The following is a 16,111-nucleotide window of genomic DNA, read 5'->3' on the forward strand; positions in this document are numbered from 1 at the left end:
TTCTACCGAAATCAAACTGCTGTGCTAAGTCATTATCTGGAACTTGGACAACTGCCATAAACTCCAGCCACAAAGATATCAAATTTTAGATCCATTTCATATAAACGCAATTAAAAACTTTAAATGACTGCACATGTGATTAACCTCGATAACGTCCCTGCAGGTTAACTAGGGGAAGATAATACTGCTCCCTTTCTCGAGATGAGCAAGCAACGAAAAGATAACTTACTTCCATCAAGTTACAGAAGGAAGTTAACACTGGACTTAAAGACCCGTTTCTTGGCTTAACTTCATCTGTGCCCCAGAGTCCAACACTAACTGATGGAAAGGCTTGTTTTCTCCGTTCACCGTAGCTGCCACGGAGTGTGGCAAAGGATAAAGAGCATCCAGGCATCAAGAACTAACCAACTGCAAATTAAGTTTTCAACCCCCTTTCGTGTTTTCTACAATTAAAAAAAATTTATTATAGGAAATTAATTGCATAATATCAATTCAAAACGCTAAAAGTACAAAGTAAACAGTAAGGCAAATATTGTGTAAGTTCTATGAAAATTACAGAAAAACAGAAAGATAACAAGAATCGATTCCCTCCAAGCAGTAAGTTTATAGAGGAAAGTGAAAGACCGATGACTTGAGACCCAAAAACCCTTCGTCAACACTTCGTTTCTCTTCCTTGACAGCCCCCGCCCGTTGGACCAGTCACTTGGCCTCAAGCCTACTCCGTTTTCTCATCCGTAACGTAGAGCAGAGCTGTCCTGGCTGCTCCGCATGAGGGAAGGCCACATGGGAAGAGCCTGTGTATCCTTCCACATTGTATAAGCTCCTTGACGGCAGAAATCTAGTATTAATATCCTCAGTTTTAAGAAACATAAAGTAGTGCCAGGCACTCTGCATGTTGGGTCATAAAACCTATTTACTGACATAAAAAGTCTGCCCTTACTATCAATGCTGTTAAGGTAGGACTCCACATACGTGTATAAAACCAATTTCCCAGGGAAAAGAAGCAGATATTGACACGATAAGTAAACAATATCTGAAAACAGAGTCGCTCGATCCACTAAAAAGTGGGGGTGAACCTCAAACCGCTTAAAGCCAAAGAACAGACGTGGGCATGTTAGGAACCTTCTCAGTTCTTCTCCATAATCACATTAGGAGCGACTATCTATGAACTCATTTTAGTCTTGGAAAATTATGAAATAGATAATGACACGTGGCTACGGATCAGGCTTGAACGCTATTTTCTGACAAGTATCTTCTCATTCAGCAGGACCACTGGTCTGCTGCTTCCATCTTGAAACACTGAGACAGGAAATATGGGCCGTACACTGATTATCACAAGCAAGCCCGATTTTACTGGTAACGTGAGAAAATAAATTTACTGGTAACGTGAGCAAAATAAAGGAGGACAAACAAAAGAATGAGTTCGTGTTAATCTTACAAATCTAAGAAACGTTAAGAAAAATCTCCAGTTTTTCTCTTTAAAGTATTATTGGTAGATTTTTCAAAAAATGTCATAGCAAGGGGGAAAAAAAACCTACGTAGATTCTGCCGTTTAACAGCACAGGGCCAAGTCATTGCCTTAAGAAGTCCTCTGTTGGGAAGGAGATCAGTATTAGTGGGTCAGGAGGCACTGACTGTCATTATTCTTTCAGCATCCGGATCATTTGACATCCCCAAAACGTACTTACAAATCTATGGGTGGCACAAGGCAGAGAGAGTTAAAATGGGGAACCTGGCTGGCTCAGTCAGCAGAGCATGTGACTCTTGATCAAGGCCCACTCTGGGCATGGAGCCTACGTGGAATTTTTTAAATGTAATTTTTAATAAGAAGAAGAAGAAAGAAAAGAAGCTAATATATAGATGCCAGAATTGGTCATCAAAAACTTGGTGACTGCTTGAATTTATGAGATGGAAAGAGACAGTATTAATTTGAAGGTAAAAAAAAATGTTTCTTCTATAATATCAACTATAACAATACACAGTGTGGGGAAGTATATATAGCTGGAAAGAAACTGGAGACAAATTATGGACCAAATATAAGAAAGAAGCAAATATGGAGGCTGAAAACACTAATGCCATCCTACACTGTCCAAATCCATACCCCCAGGCCAGCTATCCAGCCTCGTATACTCGCACGGAGAAGACCAGGGCTGAGGTAGGTCTGAAAACCACCACGAGGACTGGCTTAGGTAAATCATTTTTTCTTTCCAGAAGAACACGGTGAGGAACAAGACAAGCATCTTCAAACATCTGAAAGGTTAACCCGTAAATGTAGAGTAGCCTTGCTGTGTTCTTCCAAAAGGCAAAAACCATGTCCAAGGTAGACAACGGCAGATTTCAAATCAATAAAATGAAGAACATCCAGACAGCTCAAGCTGACTGACCCATGGAAACATGGCATCACTGCAAAGCAGTGAGCACAAGAGCCATGTGGCTACCACAGAAGGAAGGTTAGATCACTTCAAAGATCACGTCTCATCCTAGGAGTCCATGACACTAAGCCTAGCCAACAAGGTTCTAACCCCATCTCAGACTCGGTGAACTTAACTCATGCTACCGAAATGTGGCAGCTGCATCCAGGAATACGCCGCCAACAAGTACTTTTCAACCTGAAAGGCCAACGAGCATTATCCTATCTCAGTTGTCCTATCCTTAATTTTCATTGTTGTGGCTGTCCTCTTCCTTCCCAGGGAGTCATCTCCCACAAACACGGATACAAACAGACAGAAGTTTTATTCAGTGAGTTATTACCATCAGGCTCGTTGACAACCACCACCTCTTGATCTTGTCTGTTCTCACTAGATTTCTTGATATTTTCTACTTCTGTCCAGTAGTCGTCCATAGAGAGTTCATCCAGAGAATCCTGAGAACCTGATCGGTCAAATGGAGGCTTTTCGGTGACTTTGGTGATCTCCTGGTTCATTGTGCACTGGCCATATTTACGGCTATAAAGTCAAAAGAAAACATGATTCATTTTAATACATGAGGAAGTAGCACAATTTCTAAAACAACAGTACTGAGTGAACAATTTGGAAACTCTGTAAGTTCCTCTTAAAAAAGAACCAAAGAGATGTGTGTTTTGAAGCTATTTAACTTGAGATACCAGTGATTATATGTTTGTAGGATGAGTAGGAATTTCACTGTCAAAAAACAAATACCGGTAAAAAAAAAAAAAAAAAAAAAAGTGGTGTGATAAACCATTTTTCCTTTCCATTTCATGTAAGTTATTGCAAGACTTCTTTTAAACCTAAAACTGTTCCTAAAAAGCAACAGATTAAATCTTGATGAGGGCTCCGCCTGGGTGGCTCAGTGGTTGAGCATCTGCCTTCTGCCCAGGGTGTGATTCTGGGGTCCTGGGATCAAGTCCCACGTCGGGCTCCCTGCATGGAGCCTGCTTCTCCCTCTGCCTGTGTCTCTGCCCCTCTCTCTCTCTCTCTCTCTCATGAATAAATAAATAAATAAATAAATCTTTAAAAAACAAAAACAAAAAAAACATAATTTGAGTGGGGACAATGGTTGGGGAACTAGTCTTTTGTTATTCTAATTTCAAATTGCTCTTTTATCTCCCAGGAGGATGTTAGGAGGTAATATTTTTGCTACATTGGTTTTCTCACTACACATAAGAAAATTTAAAAATACCATAAGCGTAAATTCTTTAATGGTTTGTGAACATTTTCACATTTAAACTGGCCTTTCCCGTAATCATTCAAACAGCAGGATGTAATACTACATAAGGCAGAAGGTCACTAAAGTCCGGTCAATTTGACCTAGCAGTTTAATTCCAACCGTTTTTTTTTTTTTTTTTTTTAAGATTGTATTTACTTATTCATGAGACACAAAGAGAGAGGCAGACCCAGGCTGAGGGAGAAGCAGGCCCCTGCAGGGAGCCCAAGCCGGACTGGATCCCGGGACCCCGGGGTCACGCCCTGGGCCGAAGGCACCCACTTAGCCACTGAGCCACCAAGGGGCCCCAATTCCAACACAGGTGCCAAGTCACAACACTTCGCTGCCTGTTGCCACAAGTAAACACAGCACGACCGACTCCTTGGCGTCATAAGCTGGGCCAGCTTCCCTCCATCAGGGACGCTCGCCCTTCAACAGCGCCGCTGCACGTGCGGGGCAGGGCTGGCAGGGGGAGGCCGGGCAGGTTTGCGTGATTCCCCTCCTCGGGCCTCCACTGTCCACTGGTCGCCTCCCCGCCCTAAGGCCAGGAGCTGTCCTCCGTCCCTGGGGAGGCAGCCAGCCATCCTGTTCCCACGTTGTCCGTGGCCCATCGGCCCCTACCCTTGGCCCTGGCCCTGCCTTCAGGCCTCTCGCTTTGGAGTCCATACTCCTGATGCTTAAAGTAAAATGTGAACAGAAAGCGCTCTCCTCAAAACCCTGAACTGTGGCTGTAGCCTGGACCAGCAGCCCAACCCATGCACGCGGCCTGTCCTCGCCAGGGGCTCACGTCTTCAAGGCCTTCTGCAGAACACCCAGGGTTCAGGCGGGTTCCTCAGCAAAAGCGCAGACGCCCCGGGCCGTGCTCGTGCCCTGGATGCCCTGCAGCTTGAGCTGCTGCCTGCGCCCCCAGCGCTGGGAGACGCCAGGGTCCTGCGGAGGCCTCACGACTGGTGCCCAATACCTTGGCTTATCTGCTTGCAGAAAAGAGGTGCAGTTGAATTAAAGCACGTTAAGCTTTTCACTTCTGAAGGAATGTGTTTATTCTGGCAAGAATTTTCCAGTAAATTTCCATTAAGATAGCGGGTGCAGAAAAACCATAAGGGCATTGAGCAACAGCATTGTTACGTAAATACCTTCTATATCAAGCCCTGCTTTCAAAATAGGCATAAAGCAAAAGTCTAATCGCCTAGTGCTAATGAATAGACTCAATATTTTTACTTTAATAAGATTCAAAGCTGAATAGGTCTGGTTTTTTTTCTTATAATGACCTGATGATATGGAGTCATGGAATGGAGGGTTTTGTTTTTTTTTTTTTTTTCTTTTTTTGGATTATCGGTAAATGTTGGAAGAAAGGTTTTCTTTTTTTAAACGTCAGAGCACGGAAGCGGGAGGAGGCAGCCATTCGGTGGTTGATTGTCCTCCCCGGCATCGTGGATCCGTGGATGCTGCATTTTCTCTAAATATGTAGCTGAACATTTTTCGATTACAGTTTACATCAATAAATGTGTTTTGTCACTTCTTTTCCTAGAATACACTCTACTTGTGAACTCTGGGCAGGCAGGGCTGGAAGTGTGGTCCCTCTTACAACTGTCCCGGGAGGAGGCCAGTTAACCAGTCCCTCTCTTCTGTTCTCAGGGGTGTGTTATCCGATACCACGTTCGTTCTGCAAATTGGGTTTCGGAGCATAAAGTAACATCTGCTAGACATAACGATGACGCACGCGGCAGAAATATTTTAGATTTCCAGAAGACCGAGCCAACACACGGTGCTGAAATCAAAGAAACGCCAGGGTCTGTCCCCCCAGGCAACTATCAATTATCCCACCTGACTCACCGGCAAACAACTGTTCTATGTTTTTCTTATGTGCCCCCCAGAATCCCACATGCCAGTCATCCCAGGGCCGCTCTGCGGGAACTGTCACGTTTCTCACCTTGTACAGCTCTGTGACAACAGAACTGGACCCTGTCCTCCGAAAGAAGTGGCTTCCGCGGGCCCATGCCCCCATACGGCCCACATGCCCCCGTGTCATGGCTGGGCCTGCCCTCCTGGGTGCCAACCTCATCAGCAAATAGTAACTTCACAGACCCTTATGGGCCTTCAGGGAACATCCCTTCTTCTTCTTCTAGCGAGCAGGTTCTTATGCTGTGTTTACAAAAAGCGGGGCTTTGTCCTATTTTCCCCAGGTATATTTTATCCCGTTCACTGGTATTTTTTCCCCCTGGTCAGTGAATCTCAAATGCACTGGTATCATTCATGCCTCTTAGTTATACTGGCTTAGAGAACGGTAAATTGGTCTGACACGATCGGTTCTTCCCAGGGAGGTGGACGGTGCCGGGTCTGATGCTGACGGGTGACTTATCCCAGGACCAACGCAGAGAAATGACATGCAGATACCTGGGGCTGGGTGCCATAAAGACCAAAGGATTCAGGATCTCCTGAACTATCTCTTTGATTTTGGAGAAATCATTTGACTTCTCTGACTTTTCCTACCTATAAAATGGGAAAAATACCAATAGCCTCGACTGCTTTGTGTGCTGTGAGTTACCAAGCGGGAATGCCTCCAGGAATGCCTCCTGGGTAACCCCCAAGAGGGCACACCACTTAGTATCACTCTGACCTGTAAAACTGCTAACTATAAATAACTGTCCCTCCCACACTGGAATAAGGTCACCTTTGGCCTCTTCTAAGGTTCAGAAAAAATACTTGACCTGTAGGACAGCCATGCTTGAACATGCTGCTCTCAAGACCTGTTCTGCGCTTAAGAATTTTCAAGGACTCCCAAAGAGCTTTTGCTTAAGTAGGTTATATCTATTGATATGTACGCTATTAGCTATTATAATTGGAAAGAAAAAATAAAATACTAATTATTTAAAAAGAATAATCAACATCTTAATAGAAGTTACTTTGGGGGGGGCGAGGACCTATTTTCCATACAAAAAAAAAAAAAGAAAAAAGTAGTGAGATGAGTAGCATTGTTTTACATTTTTTGAAACTGTCTTTAAAGCCTGGCCTAATAGAAGACATGTGGGTTCTCACATCTGCCTCTGCATTCAATCTTTTGTGATACTGCACATCGTGTCGTCTCTGGGAAACTCTGCTGTGTTCTCATGAGAGAATGAGACTGAAAAAGCCAATAATGTCTTTGTGTTCCTATGAAAACAGTTGTGATGTCCTGGACTCCTAAAAGGGTCTTGAGACAGCCCCCCCCCCTCCCCCGCAGGTGTTCCAGGACGACACTTTGAAAACCACTGTTCTAGGATTTCTCAAAAACAACACCTAATGGATCTCAAAAAGCCCTTCTCAATTCTACGGGCAACGCTCCAGAAAGCCTTACTGAAAGACACAGCCATGCCTTCCCGGTGACTCTTGACCTACTTCTTTGTTTATTTTAGTTTAGTTTTACAGCCTTTCATCAAAACTGGGACTTGTTCCAATGATATAACCATATTTAATTTATCCTTCAATGACAAAGGATAGAACGTCATTCTAAAACCCCTGCCTTGCCAATGTCTTTCATCATTTGCTTTTATTTATCATGTTTAAGAGGCTGAGCCCCCCTGTAGACCAGGGTATCTGAAAATGCGCATTTTCCTTAACGCTCCTTTCTCATGCATATCTCTCTTCTTCAACCATCTTAAGGCAAATTTACTTGGAATGAGGACCTTCTCTTTGAACTCAAATTTACCTATGTGGTCCAATCTCTCTACCTTCTGGACCTCACCCTGTCAAGAGTCCTGCTGCTATACGCATCAGTGTGTCACTCATTCTGCACCTTCTAGAGGCACCTGTGTAGACTAAAGTCTGCTTTCTTGAAGTCCTTTGGATGCTGGGATTTGGTCTTGCTCTATTTTTTTCACAAGATTCTCTCTAAAAGAGCTACACTTTCTGGCATGCTCCTTATCCCAAAGTTCACTTCCAGTGCATAGAAAGAAGCCCAGTGGGTTGGGAGACAAACAGAATAAGGTCTATTTTTGTTTTCTTTCTTGTTCTGTTTGTAATGCACCAAAAAAAAAAAAAATCCCCAAATAAGTTCTTATGCCATAACTCACCCTCAACCATAATGACCAAGTGTATTTTAGATAAAGCCATATTTACCGAAGCAGGCACTTTAGAAGGGTTTTGGACCCCAGGGATTCAAAGCTATCCCATCATTTTCTAGATGAGGTAATGAGGCCCGAGGGTTGAATTTTCCTAAAGTCTTGGTAGAACCAAGATTAGTGTCCTCACTTCTTCTTCAGTAGTCATTTTATTATACCAAATAGACTCGAAAGCGTAGAATTTACTTTTTTTTTTCCCTCAGACACCCCGATCTTCCTCAGTTTGCATTGCACGTAGCGAAACCAAGAGTGGCGCTGACGACGGGCTCTATAATTCACGATTCCAGGTGACCCGACACTGTGCAGGGAAAGTCACGATCGGCAATCAGGCCGCATCAATCCCAGCGCAGGAGGCGCAGAGCAGGGACACCTGTCCTTGGACCGCGGCTGGAAGAGGTTGGGGAGCTCCCAGGAGGTCAACTCGCTCCGCTCCTCCCACCTCTGTGTTCTCTTGGTTTAAAAAAAAGTTAAAGACTCAAAACAACAACAAAACAAACGGAAGCAGCAGAGGGCACCCGGGCCCTTCTGTCCCCTGGGGACACTGTCCCCTGCACCGCACCCCTCCCCTGCAGGTCCAGGTGGTGCGGGCGCTGGAACACTGAGCCCTGGGGCCCCGGAGCACTGAGCCCTGGGGCCCCGGGGCTGGCAGGCCATGTCATGGAGGCGGCTGCTATTGATACACGCACGCCTCTCCTCGGACAGGTACTAACGAAATCTCTGTTAATACAACGCCAGACTGTGAACACTAATATCTTTTAGTTTAATACTACTGGATAGGATACTGGTTTTACTTACTGCCCGTGGGCAGACCTCTTGCCCACTGTAAGACTTTCACATACATATTCACATGGACTTTCCTAAACTAATAAAAACAGGGGCCCAAGGCATAGTTGGATTTAAAAAAAAAGAAAAAAAAGAAAGCCCTTTTGATAATTAAAGACATTGGCATAATCTGGAAGAAATGTGGGCATTATTATTAAACTCTTCTTGCCTCTTTCTGTTTGTTTGTTTATTTATTTATTTATTTATTTATTTATTGAGAGAGAGAGAGAGAGAAAACAGGAGCATGAGCCCAGGTGGGGGCAGATGCACAGGATGAGAGAGAACGTCAAGCCGGCTCCATGCCTGGCACAGGGCCGGAGGCAGGGCGTGCTCTCATAACCCTGAGATCATGACCTGAGCAGAAATCAAGAGTTGGACACTTCATGGATTCAGCCACCCAGGTGCCCCGTTGTGATTATTTGCTGACATAAGGTTGAGAGATCACCTCATGTGTCAGGGGGGCCACGGAAGTATGCATCCACCTTCCACCAGCCAGCGGAAGAAAGGCCACAGACACTGGAAGAACACGTTCAAAGTGGAAGGATCTCCGTGTTTATGCTCCATACAATAAATAGGAAGAGGATATTCATACATTATTTCAAAAGGACACTAACGAATAGTAATGAAACAACTGAAAACAGCAGCAGCAGCAGCAGCAGCATGGCAACTACTGGGATAAGAAAGAAGAAACCTGCTCCGCTTCGGCTGCAAAGTGTAATTTTATGGAGAGCTCCAAATGACCTTCAAATACCATAACGTTCCACCCATAAGTACTGAAGGCCAGGAAGTGTTTTTATAAGCCAGGTGCTGAAAGTCAGCTCTGCCGAGGAGATAGAGGGGGTGGAGAAAAAATTTTCAGCTAATCAAATAATTTAGCCAAGCTTAGAAACAATTCATCCATTATGTTTTCACGGCATGTCTCTTCAGCTCTTCAGTTACAAAGTAGAATATGTGACTATTGGAGAGCAATTTCTTTCTCTTTAAATGAGATTATCTAAGACCTCTTTTTTTCCCTAGTATGTTTTAGAATTTCAGCTGACCCAACACAAGATACGTGAATGCAGGTTAGACCCAAATGATACACTAAAAATAAGAACACGGGGAACTCAAGGTCATTTCTAATTGTAAAATACTTTCGGGGGGCGGGGGGGAAACGGACCGTAAGCCTAACATTTGAAGGGAAACAAAACAAAAGAAAAATCCCACCACCATATGTGTTTTCAATAAAAGCCACTGAGCTCTGTTTGGTGTTCAGGAACAGGGCTCAGGGGGCAGTGAGACCTGATGTGACCATGAGGGATGGGTTAAGGGTTTTATGGGAAGAAATGAAGGGAACCCTGGGAGGGTGAGCAGAGGAAATGCAGAAGGCAAAGAAAAAAAAATAATTCAATAAGAAAACATGACTAAAGCTATTCCTAGCCTTATCACATCCTCCAGCAGAATTATGGGCATGCTGAGCTCTGGTACAAATGCCCCCCAGAGGCACATCAAATTCTCGGAGGATTAAGTCCTCCAAACTGGAAGTATATGAACAAGGCACTGTCAGAGTCTCCCGCTGTCACCAGGCTCATGCTGGCCTACTGTTTACTTGCTGCTCACGTGGGTGGCAAAATGCCCACTTGACCAAAAGCAATATGGCATCTGGGTCTAAAATGTCATTTCACACGGGAGTTTGGAACAGGCCAGGAAGTCCACCAGAAGCTGATGCCCTTGAGAGTTCCCTTCCTGGACCTGGCCAGGGCTGCTGGCACTCTATAGAGAACTGGTACGAAATCAACGTTCAGCTCAAGGATTCCCAGCTCTGGTCCCCGTTGCCATCTCTCCCGCTCTCTTCTCCTGTCCCCATCGTTCGACACCTGGATTCTCCTTTCTGCACACATTCCCCACAAAGAAACCATCCAGGTTGATTGATTTCTGCTTTTTTTTCCAAAAGGCCAGCTGCTGGATCACCTTCATGAGCCCTGCAATCTGCACTGGCCAAGGCTCTCAGGACCTCACATCCCAGCTAGGTCTTGTACCGACAACCCTCCTTGCCAGAAAAAAGAGAGTAGAAGAACCAACCATAGTCTCTTAGGAGACTAAGAGTGGACGAGATTGGCCAACAGGCTACAGAACAGAGAAAAGAGCCTCTAGAGACCAGGATGGAGTCTGAGTAGGTTCTAAAGGGAGACTATGAAAGGATTAAGAGGGTGTGGGTCCCACCGGGGCAGAAGGCAGTTTCTGTGCAGTGTTCACCAAAACAGTGAGGATGAGCGACAGCATCCAAGACGAGCTTCCTTACTATCTTGCCAGGGTTAGTCTTCAGAGACTCAAGTTGTCACATAATTTACAGGGAAGATTGAAGACTCAGAATTGTTTTCTGGTTCTTTGTTTCCTTTGCCTTTTTTTCCCCCCACTCAGGTGTTTGAGGGCCAACTACTAAGGAGTCCTACCTTGGGGCGCCTGGGTGACAGTTTCAGGGAAACCGACTCTTGGTTTGGGCTCAGGTCATGATATCAGTGTCATGAGATCTGGCCCCATGTCGAGCTCTGCACTCAGAACGGAGTATGCTCGAGATTCTCTCTCCCTCCCCCCTCCTACTTGTGCACACGTTCTCTCTCTAAAAATATATAAATCTTTAAAAAAAGGAAGGGTGTTTCCCACCTCATAATAGACTTGAGTTATTTGCTGAAGCAGGTTCCATGAAGTAAAATGTGTAGCTTTTATAAGAAGTACTTGTGAAGCTCTAAGCATATGCCAACCACTCTAATACAAGAATGTTAATTTCTTAACCAGAGAGCTTTATGAATAAAAAGTTCCACTGAACAACAATGCGTACATTTATTCATTGGTCTTCCTTCATTATGGATCTCAGTCAGAATTCTGTATTTAAGCTTTATTTCTTAAAAACTGTGATTATGATTTAATCATGAAATTAATCCACACAATGAAATATATTTTCCATTTCAAGTAGTAGATACTAAAAAGAACAGTGCGACTGGAATGAAGTCAATACCCCAGTGTTTTGGTGGAATGATGCTCTAGAGCTTGGATTCTTGTTTATTAATAATAAACAGATCGCATCACTGTGATTCACGCATTCGGTCAACAAATACCGACTCCACATTAACTGTAAGGTCCTAAACCTGTGGGTGTCCAAAGAAACACAAGACTTCACCTCTGATCCCGGAGAGTACACATGTCCTAACAGTGCAGATAAAACATGTGGAAAAATAACAATACAAGGCAGCGTCGGCCCCGTGCTCTGAGGAGGGCAGCAGCAGGTGTTTGCAGGGCTCACTTCTAGTTAAACAAAGACAGACACACAGATGCCAGAAAATGTTAAGAAATTGCTGCAGCACAGTGAGAGTAGGGAGGCAGGGAGATTCCAGTCTCTTGCTATACCTCATTCTAATTCTATAAAGCTCTCCCCAGAGCCAACCATGTCTTCCTGTTATTTGATTCAAATTTACTTCCAACTTAAGCCCATTTCCTCTGAGCAAATAAAGAATTAATCAGTGTCCTCTTTATATTAACCCCTTTGTTGGGAACAGTTTTTAGTCCTTCCTACATCTACATACATTGGGGTGGCCCATGAATACCATTCCTTTACTTTCTCCGCCTATAGCTTAAACATCAACACCTTAGAAATACACCCTATAGCACGCACGCTTAAAGAACATCTGAATCGTGAAGAACTACCTACAGGTAACTGCATATCCTCCTAAAAATTTCCCTTTCGGCCTTTTTCAGATTGGCTTCTTGCCCTGCAACTGAAACCCCCAAGCTGATGTTGATTTTAGAAACAAGACCCCTTGTAGGCCCATGTGGGTGGTCCTTGGCACAGATACCAGAGTTGGAAACCTAATCATAAATGTTTTCTCTTCCTGGCCGAGGCAAGTGAGCACTGTTATTAATTGCTTTCCATGGCTCTGCTTTCTTTTTTAAAAAGCCTTTGCTGATCATTTGCATTAATATTATGCTAATAAAAGTAAGGGAATGCTAACTAATTCAGTCTCTTTAGTAGTAACTAAGGATCAGAAAGAGAGAGAGAGGGAGAGAGAAAGGTAATTTGCATATTTTCATGATTGGAGCGAACTGGCATTTAAATACTCGTAACCACTTTTGAAGAGAAATAATAATACGTGTTGGGCCAGCCTGAGCAGAAGTAATTTCTCAGGTGGAACCATCTAAAACCAAGTATTTCAGGATACATTCTGCTTCTAAGCATGAATATCAGATGACAAGGATGAGCCTTCAAACACAGAGCAACCATCTGCATCATAAATACGTTTCAGTTCCTCTCTGCAGAAGGAATTCATTCACTGTTGAAGGCCATTCACTTCCACTTCTGACTGCTTATTCCTCAAAAAGCTTCCAAGTACCGTGAGAACAATGATTAAAAGAAGATCTTTCCATCTGCACCACATTAGGGCTGCAAGACAGCCCCTCCTGCAGAAACAGCTTCTGCATAATTCATCGTGCCATTTTAAACCCTAATCAGTGACTTGCAATAAGCTATGAAGAGAGTGGAGAAGAGAAACACGTTCCCTGGCTACGTCCTGAGCATTCACTCACCCCTCACTTTGGGACACGGCCCCACGAATCGTAGCGTGTGTGTGAGTGTGTACACACACTTCATCTTACGCCCAGAGGCTCTTACTGCCCCCCTGAAGGGATGTCATCACTCCTAGGCCATAGCAATGTCCCAAGAAAGAATATTTCTTAGATTAATATCATAGGATAGTTCAGGAAAGAAGATTCTACTGGAAGACAGAAGTTGGTCCAACTCCAGCTCTGCCATTCTTGTGTGAGCGTCACAGACAAGTCACTCTACATCATGAAGAATAATACCTCAAGTCTCTTTCAATTTTAAGAATTATGTAACTCTAATCTGTTCACACTGATTTTGCACATACAGCTTTAATTGAACCTGCCACCTTGCTGTAGTGTTCCATTTTCCAAAGCAGGGCCAACTGAGGCGGTGAGGAAGGGCCTCTCGACGTCCCCCACTCACCCCTCAACCTTAGAGGCTTCACTTTGATTTGACTTGAAATCCATTTAAGAACGCACTGGAAAAAGTACTTTGTGACTGCAGAAAATCAGAAAAACAACTGCTTTAAGCATCTCAAGTTTTAAAAAAAAAAAGTTATAGAATCCTTAAGCGTTAAATGCTGAAGAATTAATTAGGCAGAAGGTATTAATGACAGTACGCAACGCATAGGGTTTTGACCCAGCACAAGTAGTGAGAAACTACGCTGGCAGTAGAGATGAGGATGTGGAGTGCAAATTTTATAATAAAATTTTTCACTTTCCATTTATTATCACTGCATAAACAACGGTCAAAAAAAAAAAGGCATTGAGTTTGTATAGATAGGTGACATTCGTATATAGATGAAATTTGGTAAAGTCCCTAAGATTTTGCTTGGCAGTTCACTAAAGAATAAAGAGAACCCTCTCAAAAGACACTATAACCTGAAAACTGAGTTCGGTGGTGGTATCTTCAAACAAATGATTTTTTTTTTTTTGACATAAGCTCTATGCACAACATGGGGCTTAAACTCAAATCCCTGAGATCAAGAGTCACGTGTTCTACCAACGAAGCCAATCACGTACCCACAAGTCATCTTATTTTTAACTAAATAACTCATAATGATTGAAAATTTGACTGAAAACATTAAATAATTGACTAAATCTTAGAAAGCACAATTGGAACGTGGTAAGAAACCTCCCTTGTATTACTTTGAATGTGACACATGCTATCCATGTGAAATAAAAGGCAGGGGAATCCCTGGGTGGCTCAGCGGTTTAGCGCCTGCCTTTGGCCCAGGGCGCGGTCCTGGAGTCCTGGGATCGAGTCCTGCATCGGGCTCCCAGCATGAAGCCTGCTTCTCCCTCTGCTTGGGTCTCTGCCTCCCTCTCTCTATCATGAATAAATAAATAAAATGAAAGAAAGAAAGAAAGAAAGAAAGAAAGAAAGAAAGAAAGAAAGAAAGAAAGAAAGAAAGAAAGAAAGAAAGAAAGAAAAGGCAGGCCTCAAATTTAATTTAAACATTTTTTGGTGGCCTATTAAAGAAGGAAAAAGGGGTGCCTGGGTGGGTTAGTCGGTTAAGCACCAGACTCGATTTCAGCTCAGGTTATGATCTCAGGGTCATGGGTCGAGCCTCACAACAGGTCCTGGGCTCAGCACAGAGTCTGCTTGTCCCTCTGCTCCCTCTCCTGCTCTCTCTCTGAAATAAATAAAACCTTTAAAAACAAAAGTAAAAAGAACCAGGTAATTGTAATAGCACACTTGGTTTAACGGAATATACCCCAAAATACTATCATCACAACATGTGATCCATATTAGAATTATTGAGATCTTTTATTCTTTTTCTCATTCTAAGTCTTCAAACTCCTGTAACTTCTGTTCACGTTCAGTCTGGACTAGCCGTATTTCAAGCGCTCACTAGTCACAGGTGGCGGGTGGCTACCTTATCACCAGGGCAGCTGCAGAATGAACGAGGCAGGAGGCAGGTTCTCTTCCTATAGCCCCATATATGCAGATGACGTAACTCCTCCTACTTCCAACATGCAAAAGCTCATGCCTGTTTGTCTACAGAATGTTCATTTTTTCATTGACTCAAAATATTTAGCAAAAAGCGACTTCACACTCCACAAAACTATAGAATTCAGGTGTAGTTGAGACACGGTGGATCCTAGAATTTAGTAGGCAACAAAGACTTATGCAACAGGAACTCCCAATCGCGAGTGGTAATTGCTGTGGAAGCACAGGCTGAGGAAGGTGCAAGCTGGAGGCTGAGGACTTGGTAAAGGCTTCACCCAACAGTCACAGGGGCGGGATCTTAAAGGCCAAATGGTACTTTGGTACTTCATTTGGTAAAATATGACAAGAAAGGCGTCCAGGGCAGTGGAAACCATAAAACAGAGCAACAGAAGCCTATAGAGTGAGCCCGGGGAAACTGAGTAAACTGATGTAGACAGACTGCCCTGGCTTCAAGGGAGGAACAACCAGTTGGAAGGGTTGGAGCAGGGGGAGCGGTGTGTTAGGCACTGGGGGCAAAAAGCCCACAGCCAATTGTGCTGGATGCTGCATGTCCCACCAAGACGCTCGGAATGCAACCATGGAAGGTTCGTCAACAAGGACATGTCACTACCAAATCAGTGTCTAGGAAATGAAGTTCGAGAAGTGAAATACGGAGATAGCCTAGGGCTACAGCGCTCTGGAGCCAGGGGATCCCTGAGAGCCGGGTTCGGGTTTGAATCCCGAGGGCATGGGTAGAAAAGAAGTGAGAGGACAAAGTCGAGAAGCCTTTGCCAAGCAAACTCCGAGTTACACCAAGTGGATGAAGGAAACAGAAGAAAGCAAGATAACTGCATAGTTTGTTCTTCAACGGGCAGGCGGACGCTGTCCCTGAGACAGAGATTACAGGGCAAAGGGCAGGCTTGCGGGGAACACCTGCTGAGTCTGACCCATCAGAGACCCCTGTGCGACATCGGGCTGCCCACGGCTCACAGGACGTTCTCTGGCTTCACCTGTATACCCTACT

The 16,111-nt window shown here is 44.0% G+C and overlaps 1 protein-coding gene across 2 annotated transcripts in view; it reads right to left on the minus strand.

The window, feature by feature from the left end:
* ARHGAP18 (Rho GTPase activating protein 18) overlaps window positions 1-16,111 on the minus strand; it is a 117,723-nt gene that overhangs the window by 54,289 nt on the left and 47,323 nt on the right. For both annotated transcript variants that reach the window (XM_041742178.1, XM_041742187.1), the window contains one exon: window positions 2,752-2,945. In XM_041742178.1, the coding sequence (XP_041598112.1) occupies window positions 2,752-2,945 (194 nt within the window). The remainder of the gene's footprint in view (window positions 1-2,751; window positions 2,946-16,111) is intronic.

The sequence above is a fragment of the Vulpes lagopus genome, chromosome 2 (assembly GCF_018345385.1).
Source record: "Vulpes lagopus strain Blue_001 chromosome 2, ASM1834538v1, whole genome shotgun sequence".
Lineage (NCBI taxonomy): Eukaryota > Metazoa > Chordata > Mammalia > Carnivora > Canidae > Vulpes > Vulpes lagopus.